This window comes from Taudactylus pleione, unplaced genomic scaffold (genome assembly GCF_031769625.1).
Source record: "Taudactylus pleione unplaced genomic scaffold, aTauple2 ptg000391l, whole genome shotgun sequence".
Lineage (NCBI taxonomy): Eukaryota > Metazoa > Chordata > Amphibia > Anura > Myobatrachidae > Taudactylus > Taudactylus pleione.
In genome coordinates, this window is record NW_028284792.1 from 1035016 (window position 1) to 1061829 (window position 26814).

At 41.2% G+C, this 26814-nt stretch overlaps 1 protein-coding gene across 1 annotated transcript; it reads left to right on the forward strand.

Annotated features, from left to right (window-relative positions):
- The first annotated feature begins 3876 nt into the window (after positions 1-3876).
- NCF1 (neutrophil cytosolic factor 1) lies at positions 3877-23800 on the forward strand. The gene is made up of 11 exons (XM_088445910.1): positions 3877-3981; positions 4683-4763; positions 9309-9384; positions 11208-11373; positions 11812-11870; positions 14564-14686; positions 16294-16401; positions 16845-16962; positions 17291-17392; positions 18555-18691; positions 22241-23800. Exons 1-11 carry the CDS (start codon positions 3910-3912, stop codon positions 22357-22359), a joined length of 1161 nt encoding a protein of 386 aa, XP_088302036.1. The 5' UTR covers positions 3877-3909; the 3' UTR covers positions 22360-23800.
- The last annotated feature ends 3014 nt before the right edge of the window (positions 23801-26814 follow it).

The window sequence follows — 26814 nt, forward strand, 5'->3', positions numbered from 1 at the left end:
GACTAACCCTAAGTCCACCCCGGGAGCCCCTCACCTAACCCTCCCCCCCGCGGCTGTCCACGCCTGGCGCCCAGCTTACCTTCGATCGGGATGCCGAGCATCGTGCTCCCAGCGTAGGTAAAATGACAGGCGTCAGGATGTCGATGCCTGTCATTAGACCCTTGCCGGGATTAGACAGTCGGGATGCTGACGGTCGGCATTTAGACCGTCGGCATCATGACAGCATACCAGAGTGACACTGGGGAAGCTGGAACAAGCTTGAAGGAGTGGAGCAGAACCACCGACTAATTTGCCTTCGGGCAGGGGGGATGAGTTGCCGTTGCATAGAAATGCAGGCAACGGCAGTGGAACTCGCCCCCCTCATGGCCTGATCTTGCCCTGGACTCGTGGATTTTTACAAACAGCCCTATAGGGATGCGAACAAAAAACCATGAGTCAGCACTCACTAAGAAAAGCATATGACTTTCAGCAATGTAGGCTTTAAATAAAATTGCTACATTTTATTGCAAAATGTATTTATATATAATTAGTAATTTGGAGTTGTGCACCTGTGATTTGTATTGTTTTTGTGTCTACATTAACAGTCTCAACAGGTAGCACCTCCCATTATATTTATCTTTCCCATATACTTTAAATAAAATGTACCTTGATGACAGTATTCAGTACATATAAAAAGCATGTTACAATGTGCACGTATGCATACTTTTCATGGTTTAATATTTCTCAGAATACAGTGCTATGGTTGGAGTCTGCCAGTTATTAGGCTACGTGCATTATGTTTCCTTCCAAGCTCCATTACAGCAATTACATACTTTATTTTGATAGGTTAAATGAGCAAATTGCATGAAGAAATAGCCATGAGCCAACACTGAACACTGAAATATGTGCTCACTTCCCCTTTTTGAAACATGTAAAGAGGAAGTGTAGTGAATTTATTGTCCTAAAGTGGAAATAACTGTTCCCTTGCACTTCCAAGTGTTCCTGTTACTTTGATGATAGAGGGGGACTATGGTGTGTTCACTGGGAACAAAGATGTAGCTGGGTCACTGATCATGTAAAAGTGTCCAAAAGTGAGCAACTGCTCATCCACACAACCTTTTAGTCAGCATCACTAAACTAATGTAAAAGTTAACATGCCATGAAAAAACTTGGTTAAGTCTATCAGAACCTAAAGAAGGTTGGTTTCCTTATAATGAATGTCTATGGCAGTGGTTCACAAACTTTCTTGAATCACGGCACCCTAGAGATTAGCATTATTTTCACAGCACCCCTAGGACAAATGTTTGTTATTATGAAATTCAGAATAAAAGTATTACATTTAATGATTGGCAGCCTCCTGCATCGGTTTTGCTGATCTCATTGACCATAAATAATTTGATTTGGTCCTGGACCATCAACCCGTGGTACCCCTGCAAGTGCCCCACGGCTCCCATTTTGTTTAACACTGGTCTATGGGGTTATTTGTAGCTTATTGTAATGTACTACTGTACTAAAAGTTGTTATACATTAATGTCCTTCCTAAGATACTAATACTTTAACTTGAATATAAAAATGAAAGCACTGCTTACACTGCTGAGGACAGGGACTTCCCTTTAAAAAACTTTAAAGCATCTTAACTTTCCCAGATTACTTAACAAGAATTGGAAATAACCATTATAAATGCATTGTTTTCATTAAAGAAGTCTGTTAAGTACATTTATTTATAACCTTAAGGAGTGTACACACTAGACGATATGCTCCCTGAGCGATATCGTCTAGTGTGTCCCCAGCAGGGTGTGCTCAATATCGTTCATGACATTGAGCACACCCGCTGAACGATATCATTAACGATATTGTTCAGAGCCGGGCTCTCTCCCCCATTCCCCAACATGCAGCAACCTGACAATATCGTCAGGTTGGCCTGCATGTTTACCCGATTAACGATAATGACGAACGACCCACGGGAACGCGCATCGTCATTATCGTTCATCGTTTCGGTGTATAAAATGGACGATAAAGTGGACGACTGAACGATAATGATATCGTTATCGTTCAGTCATCCACTTTAATCGCCCAATGTGTACGCACCTATAGTCTTGTGGAGAAAATGGGAAATTCATAATAAAAGTCTCCAACAAAAATAGATGTTTATTAAATTCTCTAACAAAAATAAACACATGGCTCCTTTTATCTATCAGTATACCTTGTGAGAAAACTGGAGCACCCAGTGGGATCCTACGCAAACACAGGGAGACCGTACAAACTCCACACAAAAATGTATTTGCAGAATGTGAAGAAATACAAAGCAATGTTACTGTTTGATGTTAGTAGCTACCTGGGTGGAATTTATGATACTTAAAGAAGGAACTCCGTTATTATGGTTGTATAAATTATATTTGTAGTTCATGCACGGACCATATTCAATCTGGCACAGTGCTAGTAGCTATTACATATAATAGTGATTAAAAAATGATGGTACTGGATGTTAGAAAGAGGTAAGCTGAGTAGGGAGACCTCAATCTGGCATTGAGAAATGAGTTGTAGGATCGATTTAAATGTAATGTGTCTTTAGGAACTTGCTAGAGCACTGCATGCTTATACTATTTACTATTATACATGAGCGTAACTTCTATAGGTGCAAGGGGTGCAGCTGCTATGGGGCCAGAGCTTAGGGGGGCCATCTTCCTTGTCAATGTTACATGTGTTACAGTGCTATATACATTTTTCACCATTGGGTGGTACGTAGGGGCTCTTAGAAACCTTTGCTTCAAATATCTAGTTACGCCCCTGCTATTATATAATACTTTTTTTGACATGTCACTTGCTGGGTCCCCCCCACTCACCCCAGCCACAGCCATCTGCCTATCCAATGCCAGAGGTCTCCCTCTTCTTTTTGCAGTCCCACTTGGACATTGCACACAATGGGAGCCATTGGCATTGCCACACGTCAGAGACGGGACAGACCTGGAACATTATATAGATATGTGGGGACTCAGGGCTGCCATCAGGGGGGGACTGCTGTGCCTCGAGTCCCGGGCGCGGAGAGAGCAGAGACAGAGGGGGGCCCGGCTGGCTGCAGTGCTGCACCGGCAGCCATAGAGTCAGGAGCGGAACTAGCGCCCCGACTCCCCATTAATTAAATGGTTGGAGCCAGAGCGTGCCCACTTTGGCCGCTCCGGCTCATACAAGACAGACACCCCGCCCGGCCCTGATGTCACGCGCACTGTGTCATAACAAGGGGCCGGGCTGCTGGAAGGGATCGAGAGGAGCCAAAGAGGAAGATGCAAATAAAGTAAGTAAGCAGTGGTGGTGGTTTGGGGGTGGGAGAGAGAGAGAAGGAGGCTGACACACATGCTGGGGGTGATAGGGGCTAACATACACGCTGGGGTGGGAAGAGGCTGACATGCTGGGGCTGGGACATGCTGGTGGGAAGAGCAAGGCAGAGACACGCTGGGGATGGAGGGAAAATGAGGCAGAGACACGCTGGGGCTGATTTGGATGTAATTACCCTCAAATTAAATCTGAAAGTCTGCAGTTAAAGCACATCTTGTTTGTTTCATTTCAAAACCATTGTGGTGGTGAATAGAGGCCAAAATATGAAAATTCTGTCAATGTCCCAATATTTATGCACCTGACTGTATGTGTTTTATACACAAACATAACATGAATACACACACGTGTTCTCAAACTATATGGATGTGTCAATATTCTGTGTATATCCTCTTTCTGGGAAGAAGATGAATTTCTCACACTAAACTCCTGGAAATAAAATACTCTATATTGGAATACTGTTCTCATCAACCAATCAGTGCTGAGCCCCTCCTTTGTACTGTCTCCACCTGCTGTATATAAAAGACTGTCACAGCAGTGTAGGAACAGAAGCTTGTAACAGTATAAGTGTACTGCAACTGCACAATATCAGATTGTGTAATGGCAGAGTCACACATCAGGCACGTCCAGCTACTTGGCTTCGAGAAAAGATTCTTTCCCAGCCAGCACTATGTAAGTACATTTAATATAAATTTATTACTATGTAATGAACATTTCCTTACCCACAAAGTGATATATTTCCATATAAAATCAGGCCATGCAGTTTTGTAATGTAAATATTTGCCATAAATGTCATGTAATACATTGCTTTATTAACACTTACTATAATTGAAATAAAAAGTGTGGAATGGATGTTTGTTTTGATGGTATTTACTAGTCATACACAAAGTGCTTGATTTCAGGCATTTACCACATACACTAGCAAAGCACATTATTCAGGGAGAGTGGGGTTGTTGTTAGAGCAATCCTTTGTAGAATGATCTCATAAGGCCATACATACTGCCTCTTGATCTGTGTTGTTGTTTTTTTATTTGTATTTTAACTTAATTGTATAATGTTCAAATCTATTCAAATGCAGAAAAGTAATTTAAAAAAAAAAATAATTCAGATGTGCAGTGAAACTCCAGTTGTTCTGTCACCGTAACCATTCATTGTATATTCTAAGGTCCTATATAAGTTTGTATTATTAGTTTCTTTTTATCACAGTCATATCTTTCATGTACCTGAACAGGTGTATACTTGTTGTTAGAACACAGCAACAAACTCTACTTCAGACTATAATTTTATAGTTGATATGACTGAATAATACATAATATGATTATTAATATACATTGTAATCTGTTAATGTTCATTACGGTTTTCTGATTTGCTAGGTATACATGTTCATGATAAAATGGCAGGATCTTACAGAAAAACTTGTGTACAGGAAATATACTGAAATCTATGAATTCCACGTGAGTTTGTTTTTTCTTACTGTCTGCACCTGGTAATTGGACTTTTTAAAGTAAACAGAACATTGCTTCTGTCATTTCATTTAATCTAGTTAAATAAAAGAAAATCTGTATTTCTGTACCACCTCTACTTTGGTTCAAGAGAGAAGTTTTTACTTGAACTTATATGTTAGATACATTTTCTATTTTATTATGTCTATTTTGTTGCCATTCTGCTTTTTTTCTTACAATAATTTCTTCAAACATGACAGCTACTGATCTGCTTTTTATTGTAAGATTATATAAGATTTTCTAAACAAATAATAAAATGCTTTGATAGGCTGAGATAGTTATCTCCTACAGTTGTCTTGTTCCATGCAAATACAGATAGAAGGAAAGCACAGGTAAAAGGCTACAAGAAGTTAGGTATAACTGCACTGTCATTAAGGATTAAGAGGTGGTGTGCAGATGTCCCCACATTAGTGGCGTAAACAATGGCCCCCGCAGACCCCACGGTAGCTTGGGGGGCCGGATTAAGGGGGGGCAGGGTGTTGATTTGGAGTCGCACTGGCAGCCAGCCATCTGCTGGAACCATTGAGACTATAGACACAGCACCGCTTTCTTCTAATGAGGCGTCGTTCCCGAGCCTATCGATGCTCCTGGACCGGCAGCCAATCAGCAGCAGCTGCTAGTCCGCAAGCTCCGATTGGCTTGCGACCAGCGCCAGAATGATGGCGGCACTCTAGTGTCAAGGGTTGCTGCAATTGCAACAGTGCGACTCCAAATAAACACCCTGAGACATTCCAATCCTCACAGGAGGAGGCTGCTGGAGAGGGAAAGAGGGAGGGTGATAGGCTGCTGGAGGGGGGGGCATAATGTGTAAAAGGGGCATTACTGTGTGGCATAATGTGTTTTTATGGGCATTATTGTGTGGCATAATGTGTAAGGGGCATTACTGGCATAATGTGTTATAAGGGGTATTAGTGTGGCATAATGTGTTATAAAGGGCATTATTGTGTGGCATAATGTGTTATAAGGGGCATTATTGTGTGGCATAATGTGTTATAAGGGGCATTATTGTGTGCATAATGTGTAAGGAGCATTACTGTGTGGCATAATGTGTAATAAAGGGCATTACGGTGTGGCATAATGTGTTATAAGGGCATTATAGTGTGGCATAATGTGGTATAAGGGCATTACGGTGTAGCATAATGTGTAAGGGGCATTACTGTATCATTAAAGTACACACCTTTTTCAGGAGTGTGCATGCCAGAGGCGCACACAGAAAAACCTCTTCTTTGTTTGTTTTTTTGGGTGGGGGGGCACCAGAAACTTTTTTTGCCAGGGGGAAGCAAAATTTATAATTACGCCACTGTTCCGCATACATAGTAAGGTCAGATAGAATCACACACCCAGCATACAGAACAATATAAGAGGTATTATCACATAGGCCAACTATAGTTTATGTCTATCGAAACAGAAAACCCAGGGTTTCAGTGGGACTCTTCATAAAATATCCCTGGTGATATCACAGGCAATAGCAATTTCACATAACAGGCAAGATTAAAGAAAACGGTATACCTGGCAAAAACATTCCTTTTCAACTTCAATAGAATTTTTAGCCCTTTGTTAGATCAGCCCCAAAATGTGAAGAGCAATCCTAAAACTAAATGAGACCGTAGTTACATTGTTGGTACTATGAAAAGAAAAGTCCATGAATTCCATTTATAAAATCAGTAAATGTTAATGATGTGTGAATATTTCAGGTAGTTCCATTTCTTCAATGAAGTATTTTAGTGTAGATCAAGGGAACAAACTATATAATGTGTTACTGTAATGTATATGATGGTTATCTGACCTCTACAAGATCCATGGGGTCTATTTACTAAGCCTTGTTATTAGTGGGTCTGAACCCATGTGCTGTGAAAAGTGCACCAATTAAAACTTGTTTGTTGCTAATATATATCCGCTGCCTGCCACTACATAATGTAATGCAATAGTTGCTCTATGACCCCAATTTCCCGGATAGATTGTGAAATTATGTACCTGACAATGTGACAGTTTATGCAACCAACAAGTGTCAGCTTTCACCTTCTGCATGCTGAATGCAATTAGTTCTTAATCTGCAATTGGTTATTAATTTTACTACAGTAGCTACTGAAATAGAGTCTAAAATAAAATAGAATCATAGGCGTAATAATCATACACCTTGGTGGGTATGAAAAAAGTAGGTGGAAAGCGCTGCACAAACACGCATAGAATCAAAAAAGTGTAGTAAATCACTTTTTAATACACAGTAATACACAATAGTATGCTAATACTAGAAGATAAATGTCTGAAGTAGCATGGAAAACTGCTAACATAAATACATAATGTCACAATACCACTGGATACAATAATAAAAAATGACGAATAAGTAGTAGATAAAATGACTAAATAGTCCCTCCTACATAAAAATAAAGTCACTAGTAGGACCGTAATATTTGTACATGGGAAATTTTTTTTAAGTATATGCTTATAGGCCACATTATAGATGAAGCGATGGTGGCTCTGCTAGATGAATGAATCAGGACAAATAATGGCTATTGTTAGCTGATGAAATGTCCACATATATTGCACATACCTACAGTGTTTCCTCGGGTAGACAGATCTGTCACTGCTGCAATTGATATATCCTCCGGCAGCACAGTGGGATCGCTGTTCCTACCAGCTGTATAATGACCCTGCGGTCAGTGCTAGGACCCGTCCTCTCCTGTGGATGTGTCCGTGCCACACCAATGTGAGCCGTGTCCTCACAGCCGAAGTCTGCTGTGTTGTGAAGAGGAAATCCTACACCATTCAGGGCGAGTGGGTCACGTCAGGAGTGTCAGCTATCCGACAGTTCAAAGTAGCGGCGCCGGTAAATGCGGCTCCACGGGACAGCAAACAACAACTCCAAAGATGTGGGAGTGCACAAGTTGAGCAATCGTGTTCCCTTTAATGCGTTTCACCGCTAACAGCGGCTTTATCAAAAAGGCAGGAACTTTGGTGGGTATAGAGGGGGTCATTCAGAGTCGGTCGCAAGCACTGAGCGCTCGCAACTGACCCGATGTTGCCCCACTGGGCATGTGCACAACAGAGCCGGCTCCGTTGTGCGCATGCGCGAGACCCGGCTAGCGACGGATGCTCCGTTGCTAGGGGTCTCACAGCAGACGGGGCGAGCTGTCGATGGTGAGTGACAGCTCGCCCCATTGCTGATGTCAGTGGGCAACTTCCTGCTCGATCAGAGCAGGAAGCTCCCTCGCGCTTACGAGTGCCCAGACCCAACCTTAGGGTCTGGTCGTAAGCCCCGATGGTCGCGATGGTTTTGACCATCGTGACCATCACCCATGTCGGTCGCTAGAGCTGTGGGTGTTAACCCACAGTTTAGCGATCAACAAAGAGAAGGTCGTTCAGGAAGCAAGTGGCCGCCCGGATTCAGTGCGACCGCTTGCAACTAATGACCGCCTCTGAATGAGGTCCAGAGTCTTATGTCTATACAGTGTTATTTTTCTGATGGCACTCAGGGGTACGCAGTACTGGCACCTTTTGTCTTGGTATAATTTTTAATTCTTATTCCTGAACAAGGTAGAAATCAGTGAACTATTTTCAGAAATGAAAAAAAATAAGTGTCTAAGGGGTCTATGTACTAATAATCGCGGAACTGCAGCAATCATTACGCATCCATGTAGCAGGGGATATTTTCATTTTTAATGAAAATATGCTCGCTATGTACAAAGGGAAACCTCGCAAGGACAGCGGTTGCGGTAATTGCTGACCCTGTGAGTTATATCCCTAGCAAATTGTAGAAGTCTTTCACAGAAGTGAAAGACTTTTCCGGAGGAAGCTGACACTGTGCATGCGCACAGTGTCAGCTTCCGGGGCTGGCGGGGGGCAGCAAAGAGAGAGATTGAAAGATCTCTCTCCTGCAACTGGAGCCTCCATAGACTTAAAGCAGTTTACACCATCTGAATATGGTGTAATCTACTGGGGCTAAACTCTGAAAAGCTTCACTTTTTGCAGTTTGGTACATAGGGGTCAGATCGTAGTTCCCATTGATTATAATGGGGACTGCGATCTGCAGCGCTAATTAGCAATTTGCTGGAGATTTCTGTGAAAACTCCTGCATTGTCCCATTAGTACATAGATGCAATACATAATTTTATGCAGACACTGCAGTTTCTAAATAATTTTATGTAAACAAACAACTGGATACATAGGCCCCTAAAGCTGCTGTACTGTAAATCAACTTTTAATTTCCGGTCAGTACCTGTATTTTTTTTCTAACTCCTGGTCCCTGTTTCTGAGTACCGGTAGTAGTATGGGACTATATATATATAGTAAAAGTGTATACTATATGTAACAAATCACCTTTCCTGTAGAAGATTCCATGGAAAATGTTAGACTTTAGGAACTATATCACCCTATGTGAAATCATGGAGAAGTGAAGGGTGGCATAGCAAACACTGCTATGGAGATCCAAGTTACAAATTAAAGTACACCATTGATTAGTTGGGTTGTTACCTAATAGCTTACTTACTTCACTTCTAGAAAGCACTGAAGGAAATGTTTCCGATTGAGTCTGGAGATATAAACAAAGAACATAGAACTATCCCTCACTTACCAGGTAAGGCTGCCAAATTACGTTGATAAATCTATATTTTGTATACATATCATAGTATTAAAACATAATGTTTAATAAAGGACTTAAGGGTTTATGTATCAAGCATGGAGAAGCGGACCAGTGGAAAAGTTGCATATAGCAACCAATCAGCTTTGAAGTAGCATTTATCAAGTACTTCTCCACTGGTCCACTTCTCCAAACTTTTCACTGCTTGATACATAAACCCCATAAAATCCTAAATAATAATAAAAAAAATGCTGTACTTGTGTGTAATTGCATTAATAGGTGAGAATTGCAGTTTAATGACCACCACATATTTACTAATGGATGGATGTAAAGTAAGATGCTGAGTGGGAACTGTGTATGTTTTGCAGCATTACTTATACTAGTAGCAATGTTTTTTTTCTTGTTTGAATTGTTGTCTGGGTTCCTACTAATGGAAAATGAGGTTGGTGAAAGTGTTATAGATCTTTGACAACTATTTCTTGTACAAGAGAAACTTAATATCATGTTCCTATTATGCAAATGATAACAAAACAATTCTGTTTATTCTTCTCTGCCTTATATGACATTTTTACAGCAACCATGAACCTTAATACTTCCTCAAATATAATATCACAGGGTGTGATAGACACAGCTGGTATTTGGGGATGGAAGGCAGCATTTGCATTAGTCCCCCAAGTCCTCAGCTAAAAAATTGTTGCAGATGATGAAGAAATTGATTAAAAATTAGAAATTGCCCAGATTAAATCTGTTGGCACATTAAATATTTACCGTTAACATTAGTAAATGGGATAAAAATATGAAAAAAAGAACTGCATATTAATCAGTTATATTATGTAATAATACATAAAAGTAAGGGTAGAAAGGCTCATGCTGTATAATCAACTCACCATCCAATTTCCTGTCCAATTCCCATTTAATATTTATTTATTACCAGTTATTTATATAGCGCACACATATTCTGCAGCGCTTTACAGAGAATATCTTACCATTCACATGGGGACCCACCTTCTTATCTGTCATCATCAGCCTTAAACATCTTCCCAGATATTTCTGTCTCTTTCCCCTGTTTCTATCTTTATACCCCATCCACTTTTGCTATATCTCTCATAAAATCAACTGGTAGAATAAGAAGACTGGGGGCTCATGTAGCAATGAGAACCCCACCTGTTTCCAGAGACCAGAAGACAAGTAACACTGTGGTTGTTACATAGTCTTGTCACTGACCTTACATAAACATTACTGAATGAGAATCAAACACAGAGACAAACTGTGTCCATTCCAAGCACTAACAATATGAGGATGTATAATTATTTATATAGCTCATACTGACAATGTAGCTGCATCTTGTGTGTGCTATTATGTAATATACTATCTTTAGACAGTTTTTACATATTAAATACAAGAAACGGGAACTGAAACCTATAGGTTGAACCACCTGTTTGTTGAAACATGTTTGTCTCCTCATTTCTTTGTAGAAGATGAATATAACGTTCAGAGTGTAAGAAGTTTAAAAGCATTTGTCAAAATTACATAATAGTGTATCTTACATTAATCCGACCACTGTAAAATGAAATTTGATGTCTCCATTATACCAAAATATTTTTATGTCTAGTGTGCTTAATATATGCCTTTTAATAACTGCTTATTAGCCATAGATTAAATGAGTTAACAATCTAAATTTAAGTAAACTAGAAACTTGAATTACAAATTAAGGTATAGATTCATTTGTCATTTTACTGTGATTCATTTTGTGTTTTAATATGACAATATCATCTATCTATAACCTCACTAGTAATCTGACAATGATGTTACCTTTTCAGCACCAAAGTGGTTTGATGGCCTGAGGTCAACAGAGAACAGACAAGTTACCCTGGCTGACTATTGCTTGTCTCTACTCAATCTTCCCCCTAAGATCTCCCGCTGCCCTCATGTTCTCAACTTCTTCAAGGTCAGACCTGATGATCTGAACCCCTCATCGAGCAACAAGTGAGGAAATGTTACGTCACACATGCTCTGGCAATTAAACTCTGCTCTTAAAAGACAACATTTCAATTGTTTTTGTGGCAGTGCCCTAAAGAGTTTACAAAGCTGTCACTAGGCTGGTAATGTCAAATGAAATATAATGACTACAAGTAATAATTGATGTACCTTACTAGGGTCTATGACCTATAACTTACTAAACCAGACACTGAAACTTTTCTATTTTTTACACCATCACTAATTATTGATCATGGTCTCGCCCACTGTTACCCAATTTCATTCACATATTTGGAAATTAGTTTTAGTTGCTATATAGCACATCTCAGTCAGTATGACACAATGAATTGCCTGGCATTTATCTCACACTTAACAAGGAGGATGTTGTGGTAATAGGCTACATGGTCGGCTGCATTTTTGTAACACATGTATTTGCTATATTTTCAGTGGTCGTAAGCCTGAAACGTTCTTGCTGAAGGTAGAAACCACAAAGAAAAATGTGTCAGGTAAGGAAAATATCTATTTAGCTAGGCTTAACCCAATAACATAAAAAAAGATGCAATGGCCCCCACCAAACCACCCTGTAATTACACACAGTGGGAACCTATTCAATTATGTATATAAGGTACCTTACTGTGAAGAATACATAATTAACTAAACTTCCTCTTCATGCGGGTACCAGGGAGGGGTGACCCATTTATACTCCATGGCTTTTGAGAATTGTATTTTGTATGAATGTCTCATACAATCGTGTATTACAGTATAACACAGGATTTCTAGAGGGGCTTCTGAAAGCTTGATTTTAGATTGAGTGTGGGCAGCCCATGAAGAGTCTATAATTATCATGTAACATGCTATAGTCTGCCTTATACAAAATGCAGTGCATGCAGTACCGTACACATATAGAGAGATCACAGTAATCCCATACATGCTGCAGTAGGGCCAGCCCGTCTGACCGGAATAATTTTTTTTTGCGGATGTGGCTACCATTCAACAATCCAAGTCCTCCACTTTGCAGAACATTGGCACAAGATTGGGAGTCTGGGGGAGAGGCAGAAGATCCTAGCACTGGCTCTAGTCATACATGTACATATTGGTCTCCTTCCTATTACACTGAATATTGTATGTAAGACTACGTCTTCCTCCCCTCTCATAAAAGCTCTTCCCTAGCTCCCCTCCCCCTTCAGAACTCAATTCAAACTTCTCACACTAACTTACAAAGCCCTCACCCAATCCTCTCCTATATACATCGCTGACCTCATCTCCCTTCACACTTCTGCTCGCCTACTTTGTTCCACCCATGAATGCAGCATTTCTTTCCAGCTGATTACTTTCACCCACTCTTGCCTCTAAGATTTTGCCTGTGCTGCTCCTTACCTCTGGAACTCTCTCCCTATCAGACTATCCACCTATATGCAAAATTTCAAACAAGCTCTCAAGATCCACTTCTTCATCAAAGCCTTCCAGCTCTCTTCCAAACCCATGAATCTTGCTCACTGTCTCTCCACGCTGTCTACTGTGTGTCTGCCCCCCTCCCCTTAGACTGTAAGCTCTGACGAGCAAGGCCCTCTTCCCTCATATGCTTTTCCTTCCCTCGCTTCTACCACCATTTCATCCCCACTTCCTATAACGGCTCCCAACCTTTGGGTTGTGCCACCATGATGCAGCAAAGTTTATAAACAATGTCCATGTTCTGCAGTGTTCTGTATGGTATGTCACTTTCGTTCCTGTTTTTGTATTTTGTAAGGTGCTGCGGACCCCTTGTGTCGCCATATAAAAAGGATAATAATAATTCAGCAGTGTTTCCCAACTTGTGTCTTAGGGACACCTAACAGTGTATAGTTTGCAGATATCCTCAGTGTCACAAGTGAAATCATTAGCACCACCTGGAAAACATGTACTGTTAGGAGTTCCTGAGGACTGGATTTGGAAAACACCGTAATACAATATTACTGATTAACACTATAGCAGAAATTCCCAAACTCAGTCCTATGGAACCCCCTAACATTGCATTTATACCAGATCTCCTAGTCAGTACACAGGAGTATATATTACTGGCTGACACATTTCTAAAGATCCACAGGTGGTGCTAATTATTACACTTGTTATACTGACGATCTGCAAAACAAGCACTGTCAAACCCCTTCGCCGTATTCAATTAGCGGCGATAATATCATCTGATTTTATCGCACTCGCGATAATTTATCGCACTTTTATAGTGGGAAACAGGAGAAAAGCTTTCTCCATCTCAGACCTGGAGGAAAAAATGCGAAATCCCTATTTTTGCCTAAAAAAGTGGGGATTTATTTCAGAACCCTTTGGACAGAGTGTCCAAAGGGTTCTGAAATAAATCCCCACTTTTTTTTAGGCAAAAATAGGGATTTTGCATTTTTCTTCCAGATCTGAGATGGAGAAAAAAACATTAAAAAAATGCCTGCTGCGGCCACGTGCGATGTTTAAAACACTTGTCACCTCCATACGGCTTCCCAAAAACCAGACCCAATACTTTAAACCGATTTTCAATTATTTCTTTTTCTGACAAAAATTTGCACGCCTATTTTTCGCCAAAGTACGCAACCTACGAATTTTTTTTGTCATTTATCATTAGGGGGGTGTCCAAAGGGTTCTGAAAGAAATTCCCAAATTTGAATACGGCCAATCGCCTAAATACCCAGGTTTTTTTTGGTGCGCGCGCACATACTCGGGTCTTCACTATGTGTGAAAGGGGCCGACCCAAGTAGGAGTCCCGGGTCCGCGACCCTGCTCTGTACCAGGGTCGGGGACTGAGACCCGGGAAATTCATGGGTTGATAGATCCGTGTATTTCCTGTGTCGTCGGCCTGAAAGGGGCATCATGCTGGGAATACACTGTTCAATTATCAGCCCTATCAGCTGAAAATCAGCTGGTTGGGCTTATAATTAAAGAGTGCATTACCGCGACCGAGCAGTAATTATCCATCTGTTGGATATGCTGAAATCACCCATTTAGCCTCTATTACATATGGCAATTTACAAGTCAAGAAAAATCAAAGGTTATTGTATTGCTGCATTTGGGAGCAGTGAGATAAGATAATACATAAAGACAGCTATAAAAAAAAGGATGAACATTTTTAATTTGAGTGTTGTTAACACAAAGCACAGATGCATCTTGTTTTATTATGTGATGAATATTCATAAAGTATTTTATGTTCTTGTGACAGACATAACAGGTCCTATTATTCTCCAGTCCTATCGAGCAATCGGAGACTATGAAAAGAGTTCCAAGACAGAGCTGACAGTAAAAGCTGATGATGTGGTTGATGTAGTGGAGAAAAATGAAAATGGTAAAAAAAAAAATGTACTGTAGCTAAAGTTTAATGAAATGATAAATTAATCAGTATACACCGTTATAGGCTGGGACCTGAATTGTCATCAGGCCATAAAACTCAGGTCACATGACACAGGGACTAGTGTGTATTTGTCTATAGATATATATATATATATATATATATATATATATATATTTGTATTTCTAGGTACAGATGTGACTTTAACATTTACTGCTAACACATTAACCTATTTGTACAAAATATAATAATTTAATAATATTTATCTTGACAGTTATTAATAAATGCAAAAGTCAAATTTTCCAAACAAAATGTAATTATATACACACATCTACATCTTAAAACAAATGAGAATCTTCTATCCAGGAGTCGTACAAATGAGAATGGAATTACATAAAATATAGTCGCCACACTAATGTATACAGTGTTGTCAGATGGAGGGGTCTATATGCAATCAGCCAATCAGAATTGGCTACTGTACTGCTGCTAGTCATCATTATCATTGCATATTGTTTTACCAACCGCCCAGTACCTGCAAGAGATACACCACCTAAAAGAAAAACCTTTGGATGTCTGCACGTTTATTTATATAACAGTTATGTTAACATGCCTAAGTGGCAGGCCAAGACACAATAGTGTATATATGGACATATTTCTGTTGCCATGTGCAGTACTGAATGGAATAACATATGCAAAAAAATGAAATAAAAATCAACATACTGTATGATCGTGATGTAGTTGTGAGACCACCGGTCTCAATAAAGACATCCGAATTCCGACAAGGGACTTAAGATACTGTATGCGTCGAAATAGCGATGCCGGAACGGCGAAGGACGCCAGCCAGAAAGAGGTAAGTCTGGGTCGCCTTTAGCTTTAGCCGCGTGGGGGGGAGGGTTAGGTTCAGGGAGTGTAGCGGGGTTAGGGTTAGGTTTTGGGGGGAGGTTAGGGTTAGGCACCCCTAGGAGGGAGGTTTAGGCACCCCTGGAGGGAGGTTAGGGTTAGGCACTAGGGGTGGAGGTTAGGGTTAGGCACCACTAACGCAGGGTTAGTGTTAGGGGGGGAGAGGGGTAGGGATAGTATACTTACCTGCCCTGTCGGGAACTTCTCCCTTCAGGCTGCCGGCGTCGGGATATGAATTGCTGGGACTTCATACCCATTCCGTATGATCAGCTCTAACTGAGGGCATTATTCAGCTTTGGACGGAATTGCAAAGCTGTTCGCAAGCAGCTTTGCAATTCCGCCTGTGCAGATATGGTAATACACAGGAGGCATCACGCCCCCTCACCGCCCACAAATGGCAGCAGACTGTTAATCTGCTGCCAGTCTATGTTGGAATCGCAGACACGTTCTGCACATGCGCAGAACGGGTCAGACGCCTGCGCAGATTCCCGATCTGCTGAATGAGAGCCTTAGCCCCATAATCTGTACATTTGACTTCATGATTATTCTGAGAAATGCAGAAATGTGGTAGTGTTAGAAGGCAAATGCGGCAATTATTATACAGTATGTGACAAGATTGCACACAGCATGCAGGACATTAACACCTCTGACCTTTACATTATTATAAGATCTATATACTATAGATTGTGTTCTCTGTCTCTCAGGTTGGTGGTTCTGCCAGATGAAGAACAAGCGGGGTTGGCTACCGGCTGCTTATCTTGAGCCACTTGATAGCCCAGATGAGCCTGAAGAGCAAGATCCCAACTATGAAGGTGATAATCAGCTTACGTTCTGCATTACTACTGATGAAGCATAGAACAATATATGGCTTTAGTGTAGGGAAGAGAGGAGAATATTAGTGTCAGGCCTTTAGTTCCATAATAACCTCTAAGATTGTTTTATTCCTTCAGTATCAGAGCTGTCCTTTATCTCACTTCATTGTACTGTCATGAAGCAATCTAAATACAAAAAGTATCTCCAATACATGGAAAAAGTAGACATTGTGAATTTCAGCTTCTGCCTTGTGAAATCTTGAAGGCAGTAGGTCCTCACGTATCTGATTTATAGAGGTCCCAGTACAAAGGGACATCATCTGTCAATGCTACTCTCACTTCCCAAGATAGAATCAGACCTTTGTGCCGGACCTGTTTCTTGCAGACAGGTAAAACCACCTACTGTAGAGCTGTGCAGAACTGTTCAACTTATGTGTAAACAGGTGAGCTGCATGTAGCAACAAGAGACTATTCAGCAGAAATGGAGGACGAGTTGACGGTGAAGGAGGGGGATACGGTTGAAGTAATCCACAAGCTCCTTGACGGCTGGTGGGTTGTCAGGTACGAGTAAGCCACAAGTGAATCTCTAATAAACTTTAATATTTCTTTAAATTATTGGCAGCCCATTTCCTGGACTATCAATTTTGATTGCTATTACAAATAAAAACACTGCTCTTATTTCATTATTATTTATAGAATATTCACTGATCTATTGGTTAGAATTTGTGACAGTCACAAAATCATTATAAAAAAAAAATAACTATTTATTTTTGTCTTTCATTAAATAATTCCAGTTATGTTTTACTAACGCCTTTATGATACATATGATTAACCCAATACACTGTCATATAATAAGTGTTCATTGAATGACTAACTGTTTTTGTTCCAGGATGGGCAGCACCACTGGCTATTTCCCTGCAATATATCTCCAAAAATCTGGGGATGCTCTTCCTTCAGGAAGGAGCCAGGCAAAGGGATTGCCACCACGAAGGTATGAGCAAGAATGACCTAAATATCAAATATTAACTGTAGAGAGGTTCGTATCTTGTTTAATTGGTCTGTTACCTGATTTTCCAACATGTAAGGTATAAGATGTTCACGGTAGAATCTTTGATGACCCCCCCCTCCACACACGCATGCCAACATCTAAAATGTTCATATATGAAACATACAATGTTCAGTGATAACCTGCCATAACACTCCAGATGTATAAGAGAGTCATGTACTCTCCTCACCCTATTAAAGAGAGTCAGGTACAATCTCCCCACCCTATTATAGGCAGCTAGAGCTCCTCTCACATAAGGCAGTGTCCTAATGGGATATAATAATGCAGGTAGAAAGCTGACTCAATTGTCCTACCTACTATATCTGATCCACCAAACCATACACTATACCTGGGCCAAATGATCCTAACTTTTGTCGAATTTACATTGATGGTATCTTAGCCATGTCCCAATTAAACAAGTTGCGTCTATGATTATCATATTAAGGGACTTCCTTACACTAAAGCAGGGTATACATGGTGCAATGGCACTGTGCGACGCAATGGGGGATCCGATATCCGACATATATCGGTCGGTCCCCACACACGGTGCGATCGTGTGGCCAGCCGATATGCGAGCTCCCTCCTCCTCTACCCGAATAGCGCTGCATGGGATCGCACATCGCATCCACTGATCGACTGAACCTGCAGTAAGATCAGGGGGTGCGATGTACGACCCCATGGGTGCGCGCTTGGTCCGCCATCAGGCCCATACACGGTGCGATATAGCAGCCAAATCGTACCATCGCACCGTGTATGGCCCGCATAACTGGTAAGCATCCCATTATAAAACATAACTAAGATGGATGATATAAACCCAGGCTAGCAGGGCTATGTATGCATACTGTACATATGAAAGACAGAAGGATGAGACAAGTGTAAATGGTGTTTCTTGTATTTGGCAAAGCACATGGGTATGTGTAGTTATGCCAGAAAACCACAGTGTAGCTGTAAATTGCTTTTATCATTATCAATTCAGCAGGAATTTTTCCCCAACAAGGATATTTTCCAGTAAACTCATTAACAGAGAAAACAATATGAATTAATATGTTTATTTTAATAATTTTGTTCAATAAAGTACTTGTATAATAATATATTGTTTCCATTGTAGACAAACAATTTCAAATGCTAATAGTATTCACAAGCAAAAACGTAAAGAGATTAGCCAGGAATCTTATAGGAGGAACAGCAAGAAGTATCTGAAGCAGCGTCAGTCTGTAATTGATGCTATGCAGTCTGCAACCATCGGTAAGCATTGACCTTTACAACATACAGAGTATATGGCTTCAGTATACTCCAACGGTGTAGTGGTTAGCATTACTGCCTCACAGCACTGAGTCCGTGGGTTTAATTTGCAACTTAGCCCTACCTGTGTGTTTGTATATTCTCCCTGTGCCTGTGTGGGTTTCCTCTGGGTACTCCGGTTTCCACCCACCCTCCAAAAATATACTGGTAGGTTAATTGGCTCCCAAGAAAAATGAACCCTAATGTGTGTATGTGTGTGAGCATGTGGTAGGGAACACAGATTGTAAGCTCCACTGGGGCAGGGACTGATGTGTATGGCAAAATATTCTCAGTAAAGCACTGTGAAATATGTGTGCGCTATATAAATAACTGATAATAAAAAATAAATAAACACAGTTTCATATTGTCTCTTGATGCACTTACCTGCATGAGAATTAAGGTTAATGAAATGTTGCATAACTTCCTATATTTGATCATGTTAAAAATTTTTATTTTTTTTTGAACAGTACCTTCTGTTTAGTGGTGCAATAAATAATAGATAATAATAGTAATAAAATAAATCATACAGTGCATCCGGCAAGTATTCACAACGCTTCACTTTTTCCACATTTTGTTAAGTCAAAGCCTTATTCCAAAATGAAATAAATAAATTTTTGTCCTCAAAATTCTACACACAATATCCCATAATGACAACATGTAAAAAGTTTTTTTTAGATCTTTGCAAATTTAATAAAAAATAACAAACTAAGAAATCACATGTACATAAGTATTCACGGCCTTTACCATGAAGCTCAAAATTGAACTCGGGTGCATCCTATTTCCACTGATCATCCTTGAGATGTTCCTACAGCTTAATTGGAGTCTATCTGTGGTAAATTCAGTTGTTTGGACATGATTTTGAAAGGCATACACCTGTCTATATAAGGTCCCACACTTGACAGTTCATGTCAGAGCACAAACCAAGCATGAGGTCCAAGGAATTGTCTGTAGACCTCCGAGACAGGATTGTCTCGAGGCACAAATCTGGGAAAGGGTACAGCAAATTAATTGCTGCTTAGAAGGTCCCAATGAGCACAGTCGTCTCCATCATCTGTAAATGGAAGAAGTTCGGAACCACCAGGACTCTTCATAGAGTTGGCCGGCCGTCTAAACTGATCGTGGGAGAAGGGCCCTAGTCAAGGAAGTGACCAAGAACCCGATGGTCACTCTGTCAGAGCTACAGCATTCCTCTGTGGAGACAGGAGAACCTTCCAGAAGGACAACCATCTCTGCAGCAATCCACCAATCAGGCCTGTATATTAGAGTGGCCAGACGGAAGCCACTCCTTAGTAAAAAAGGGCATGGCAGCCCACCTGGAGTCTGCCAAAATGCACCTGAAGGACTCTCTGGTCTGATGAGACAAAGATTGAACTCTATGGTGTGAATGCCAGGCGTTATGTTTGGAGGAAACCAGGCACCTCTCATCACCAGGCCAATACCATCCCTACAGTGAGCATGGTGGTGGCAGCATCATGCTGTGGGGATGTTCTTCAGCGGCAGGAACTGGTAGACTAGTCAGGATAGAGGGAAAGATGAATACAGCAATGTACAGAGACATCTTGGATGAAAACCTGCTCCAAAGCACTCTTGACCTCAGACTGGGGCGACTGTTCATCTTTCAGCAGGACAATTACCCTAAGCACAGAGCTAAGATATCAAAGGAGTGGCTTCAGGACAACTCTGAGAATGTCCTTGAGTGACCCAGCCAGAGCCCAGACTTGAATCCGATTGAACATCTCTGGAGAGATCTGCATATGCCGCTGCACCGACGCTTCCCATCCAACCTGATGGAACTTGAGAGGTGCTGCAAAGAGGAATGGGCGAAACTGTCCAAAGATAGGTGTGCCAAGCTTGTGGCATCATATTTAAAAATACTTGAGGCTGTAATTGCTGCCAAAGGTGCATCAACAAAGTATTGAGCAAAGGTTGTGAATACTTATGTATGTGTGATTTCTTAGTTTTGTTTTTTTAAGTAAATTTGCAAAAATTGCAAAAAAAACATTTTACGCATTGTCATTATGGGGTATTGTGTGTAGAATTTTGAGGACAAAAATTTATTTATTCCATCTTGGAATAAGGCTGTCACATAACAAAATGTGGAAAAAGTGAAGCGTTGTGAATACTTTCTGGATGCACTGTACTACCAACGGTTTGAATTCATTTTTTCCTCCTACATTTCTGTGCTCTTACTCTCCAAACAGTCCTACTTTACATCTATCATCTCCTATCAAACAACCAGCCCTCACCACCTCTTCCCCACCTTCAACTCCCCCGCTCACCATCACCACTTTGCCTACCAATCTTGTTTTCCTTCCCTCGCCTTCTCAGCCTATCCATCTCCTCTGGTACTAGTTTTGTTTCCACTATTATCAAGAAACCCTCCCTCAACCCCCTCCCCCTGTCCAGCTATTATCCCATCTCTCTATTTCTGAACTACTCCAAGCTCCTTGAGCGAGTTGTCTACTACCCTGCCTTCTTCCCCTCCCATTCCCTCTTGGACCCACTCCAATCAAGTTTTAATTTTCTCAATTTAACTGAAACTTCTCTCACAAAATCTCTGGTCCTCTTATTGAGTCTTAACCTCTTTGACCTTATGGTGGCATTTAAAACAGTCAGTCAACCAACTTCTTCTCCTGCAAATCCACTACTCCATCGAGTTTGTGAAGCTGCACTCTCATGGTTCACCTTATACTTGTCCAACTGCTCCTCTATCTCTATTCATGCATATTATACCCCAAAACACAAAGGGCAAAATTTACTAAGCGGCGGGTTCTAAATCCCGGCGGTTTGGTGGCGGTTTGACTGCGGTTTCTATTCTGTTCTAAACCCTGGGGGTTTGGTGGCGGTTTTGCAGTGGTTTCTAAATGACAGCCCTGTTCTATTCTATTCTGGTCCTGAATACGCTGGAATTATTACACACAATACACTTTGTATGACGCTTATTAAAGCTGGTTAAGTACCAATTCTGCCCTCTTCGTGGACTGGCCACACTCACTCTAAAATTAAGCATTTGGAAACCCCCCTGTGGAAATCCTGCGTTTACCACTGGCCCCTCTCCCTCTCCAACCATATTTGCTCTAGAATGTGAGTTAGATACGAGCAGCACACTCTCTCCTACTATCTCCCCTATGTAATTATGTAATCTGTTGATTATAATGAAATATTCATGTTTAATATGTAAATGTGTGGTTTGCAGCTGTCCAGTGTATACTGTCCCCTATATAAGGTGCTACAGAAGCTTTGTGGCACCAGATAAATAAAATATAAGTAATAATAATAGGATAAACTAAAGTTACAATATCATATATTCCTATAAAAATAAAATTAGCACTTCTGTTTTTAATCATTTAAGAGAACATTATATGACAAGAATCCATACAATTGCTGTTTATAAAAAAAATATAATATATATCTAATGTTAAATATCTAGAGCCTCTTTGTAGAGGATTTTCTGTATTTTCTGTGTTGCGATTAAACATGTAACTGTATTTGTTGTCTTACTTTCATGTGTAGAGGAAGACAAAGAGGGGGAAAATAAAGCCCAACCTGCCATTCCACCAAGACCAAGCAAAGAGCTTATTCTGGACCGATGTTCAGAAGATACAAAGAACAAGATTCGGACAGTGAACTAACTAAACTGCCATTAATGAAATATGAGGAGCTGCAGAGATGAGCAGATGGTGTGACGAGTGACGATAAAATGTGAACAGAGAGCTGAAAATGGAGCAATCTCCACCTACATTCATCTTAGTTATACCCTAATGTTACAATTGTTTTCAAATATAATCTGTTTCTCCTTTACTGTTTGCCAGCACACTGTGGGCCTGATTCAGAGGTGGCACACTGCCGATGTCTGATGTAGAGGAGCGATTTTTGCTACTGTGCACGAGTCTAAGTCGCACCACAGTTCTAATTTCAAGCGCCCGCAGGGAGAAGTGTAGTGGAAATGTAATGGGCATTCCTGAGCAGTGACCGGGAGCTGGCTTAGTGCGACCATGGAGATGGTCCGTCTAATGGGCATGTTATGGGAGTGTCGCAGGCACAGATGCTCGACCGCTTACATTGGAAGCCATACTCGGTGCAAGTTTCGATGGTGCAACTGATGGTAGCAACTAAAGATGCACCAGTTGGCATTTTTGCATGTACAGATGCTGCAAGTGGGCATCTCAGTCCTTGCACCTTCAGACGCATGGATGTACACAAGGGAAGTGCTTTGTTTGTAGCGGCTTTTACATAAAGTCGCAGACGGGCGACCACCAATAGGCACAGCAGCGGGCACTTCAGCGCCCACCACTGAATCAGGCCTTGTAACCACTAAATGGCCCTATCTCGCTGATCCACAGCAAACCTAGACAATGCAGCCTCACCATGACACATATGTTATCATGTCCCGACACAAAATCTATGATTATATATATACTGTATATATAGCTGTTATATAAATTATTGTTTTTGCATTTCTTTAAGCTATTTACACAATGTTCTTTTTACTGTTCATACAATGTTTCATTTTTATGATTTTCATTTGTTATAGGTATACAAAAAAGTGTTTTTTCAGTATGTGATTCAGTTGTGTTCTATGAAAAGTTAGTTTTCCAGTGAAAAGAGAATGTTGAAAACTACCATTAAGGACAAAGCAGGAAGCAGCTCAGTGTAACTGGCAATAGATATACAGTAAAAAGGAAAGTGTTTGTGACACAATGTGTTGCAATTGTGCAAATGTTGCAACATAAATTAGCAAAGTCTTAATGGTCATTGTGGTTGGCCTAAAAACCCATAAAACGCCAACAATAATACCTTGAGCAAAATCCATATTTTTATACAACCCAACATTTCATTTGTGGGCTTCAGAGCAAGATTTTGTAAGGTCCCCCAAATACATGAAGCAGGCAATTTCTCACCTCCCCAACTTGCTGAATCTCCCTATACTGGTTAATTCCTTGCATACCTTTAGTATATGCCCTAGTACATATAGCTAGAGGTATCCTTGTATAGGCATAGGCGTACAATACATGTTTACATTTTGTTAATTAAGTTGTCACCACTGTGGTAAGGAAATCTCCAGAGGTGCCTTTTTACTCCAAAATAAATCTATTTTTGTAACATGTCTTTATCGTTTATAACTTCATTAATGAAATTGCTCGCCTCTTAGGCTTTTCTGTGTTCATCAATATAATTTAATATTCTTTATTTGAAACAAAACATATACAGTAACTAACTAGCAATTGCGGATGTGCAGGTTTGGATAGGTTCGAATTTCCCGCCAAGTTCAGATTTTTTCCGCCAAAAAAACGGGTCTCAGAAAGAGGCAAAACGTCACCTTTCATGGACAAACATCATCTTCCATGGACTTTTGTCCAGGAATGATGATGTTTGTCTATGAAAGATTAAGTTTTGCCTTTTTCTGAGACCCGGTTTTTGGCGGGAAAAATCTGAATTTGGTGGGAAAATTTGAACCTAACCGAGCCTGCACGTTCCTACTTATATACAGTAAGCGCGTGCACATATAAGTGACATATAAGTGACATTCAAATAAGCTGCATTGCCAGTAGTGACTGTTTCTATATATAGGGGAAAGGTAAAGTCAAGGTAGGTGGGAGGCCTGTGCTTGGACTCATCTGATTCTGTTGTAGCGTAGTGTGCACAGTTTCTGTCTGGCATAGTGGGGAGAATAGTGTGTCAGTCTGTGGTGCAGTGCAGTGTTCACAAGCAGGGGCGCTGAGAGAGGGGGGTACTAATTATCCGGGGCAGGGCTTACCGGAGTGGCCCGGTGCCAAACCCCCCCCCCCTTACCTCACAGCAGCCCAGCAAATGCTGCTGTGTGCTGAGCTGCAGTGGGAGACTAAGCAGCAGCAGCCATTGTAGTCTCCTATACCTGTGGACAGGAGCGATCTCACTGATCGCACCCCCTTCCTGGCTATGCACCAGGCTAAGGGCCTCACAGTGCCCCCTCCCAAGTGTGCTTTATACTAAAGGGGTGTGGACACACCTCCTGCAATTAGGTCACTTCCCCTTCCCCAGGTCTCAGCACCCCTGTTCACAAGGTGAGTCTACGGTATAGTGCAATTTGTGCACATTCAGTCTGCTGTAATGCAGTGTGCACATGGTCAGCTGGGAGTAGTGAAGTATGAGTAGTGTGGGGCCTATTGTGGTGGAGTGTAAATATGTTCAGTGATGAAATAATAAAATAATAAGTTGCTATCCCATTTTACTCTCTCGAACTGGTGCATGAAGAGCCCACCGTGGGAATGCAGGGGTAGGGCACAGACTTAGGGGTATGGCCAGCCATAACAGAGGCTAGGCTAACCATTAGAGAGTGCATGGTCTGGGTCACTTTATAAATATACTAGTGTTTGCCTGCAGCTTTGCTCATGTGGATGTCTGTTATGGTGGAAATCTTAGACAGATTTGATCTCTTTGGAGACGGCATTATTGTACCACTATAATAAACAGTACACCGATAACCAAGAATCCACAGTTTCAATTTTTTTTGTGTAAACCACAAAATCCAATTCAGTCCAGTCTACGTTCACTTTAGTCAAACAAATTTTATCTCGGGGATCCCAAATCCATTGCTACTTAACCTTGTTACAAGTCGCTGGCACTTGCTACCTTCCAGCACTTCAAAGGTTACTCCGCTTCTACTTCCGCCTTCCGTACGAGTCCTGCACCCTCTGTTGCTAGGCTATCTGGACGCCGGACAACATCACGTGTTACTGAACACTGAAGGATCTTCCGTTACTTTGATTGGTTTTTCGTCTGTTTAAATATCCGGCGGCATCTTCACGGCCTTGCTGGCTATAGCGTCTCCATATGTGGCCATCCGGTTCCTGCTTCTTGACTCTGTTCCTGCATCTCTCCTAATTGTATCTTAGTCTGTAGGCCGCACCTAATCCTCCTTCTATCGTAGCCGCTCCACGACTAATCAAGCCGCATCTCGGTCATCAGGCCGCACCATATCCTCTGGCTCTCGTAGCCACACCTTAGCTAATCAAGCCGCATCTCGGTCATCAGGCCGCAACATATCCTCTGGCTCTCGTAGTTGCTCCTCGGCTAATCAAGCCACATCTCGGTCATCTGGCCGCACCATATCCTCCGGCTCTCATAGACACACCACGGCTAATCAAGCCGCTCCTCGGCATTCAACCACATTAAACCTACCAACTACTTGCTGCATCAATTCAACAGGCTATACCAGCCACATCAATTCTTCCAGCTACTTGCTGCATCAGTTCAACTAGCAATACCAGCCACATCAGTTCTGCAGGCTATACCAGCCACATCAATTGTACCAGCTACTAACTGCATCAATTCAACAGGTTATACCTGCCATCTCTAATCCTCCAGCTATAAACTGTATTTATTCCACAGATTGTACCAGCCGCTGTATTTCACCAGCAGCAGCTGCCGTATCTGTACCACCAGTGCTGCATTTACCGCATCAGTACGGCATTAACCGAATCTAAACCTCCAGTGCCCTATTAGCCACATCTTTTTCACCAGTGCTGCACAAGCGCATCTCAGCTACTGGTTCTCATTTGTGTCATCTTCTATTCTGGTACTCCTGGGTGGTCTGTGTAAACCCCTAATACTTTGAGTTTAAGCCCAGGCGGCCGCCTAAGTACCGATGAATGTGCCTAGTTCTAAGGGAACAATAGGCGGCTGTTAGTGGCAGAAGATCTCGTCCTTGAATTTTGGGGGTTTACACAGGGTGTCCTGGAAAAACTGTAACAAACCTACAGTAACACTAAAAGGTTGCAAGTAACATGAGCAGCAACTCTATGATATGTAGTATATATCTTGGTGCGCCCTCTACTGGATTGACATGTATACTGCAACTTCATGAGTCAAGATAGACTGTCTGGTTAGTGCTTAATATATAGTTGGATTCTTCTGCTAAATAGATCTTGAGATATATCTATGTGTGTCTATATGCATACATATATAACTGTATGCATTTGGTGTGTGCAATATATGTATCTATCTATATACACACATACTTTGGACTAGAGGAGCCTGTGCAAATTCTGATATACATTTTTGTATGTCTCCATAGTTCATAAACAGTCCCTAAAAGTATTTGTCCC

Coding starts and splice junctions, on each gene's coding strand:
- NCF1 (XM_088445910.1), top strand. CDS start 3,910: ATGGCAGAGTCACACATCAGGCACGTCCAGCTACTTGGCTTCGAGAAA. Junction 14,687..16,293: donor AGTGGAGAAAAATGAAAATG/GTAAAAAAAAAA, acceptor TCTGTCTCTCAG/GTTGGTGGTTCTGCCAGATG. Junction 17,393..18,554: donor AAGGGATTGCCACCACGAAG/GTATGAGCAAGA, acceptor TTTCCATTGTAG/ACAAACAATTTCAAATGCTA.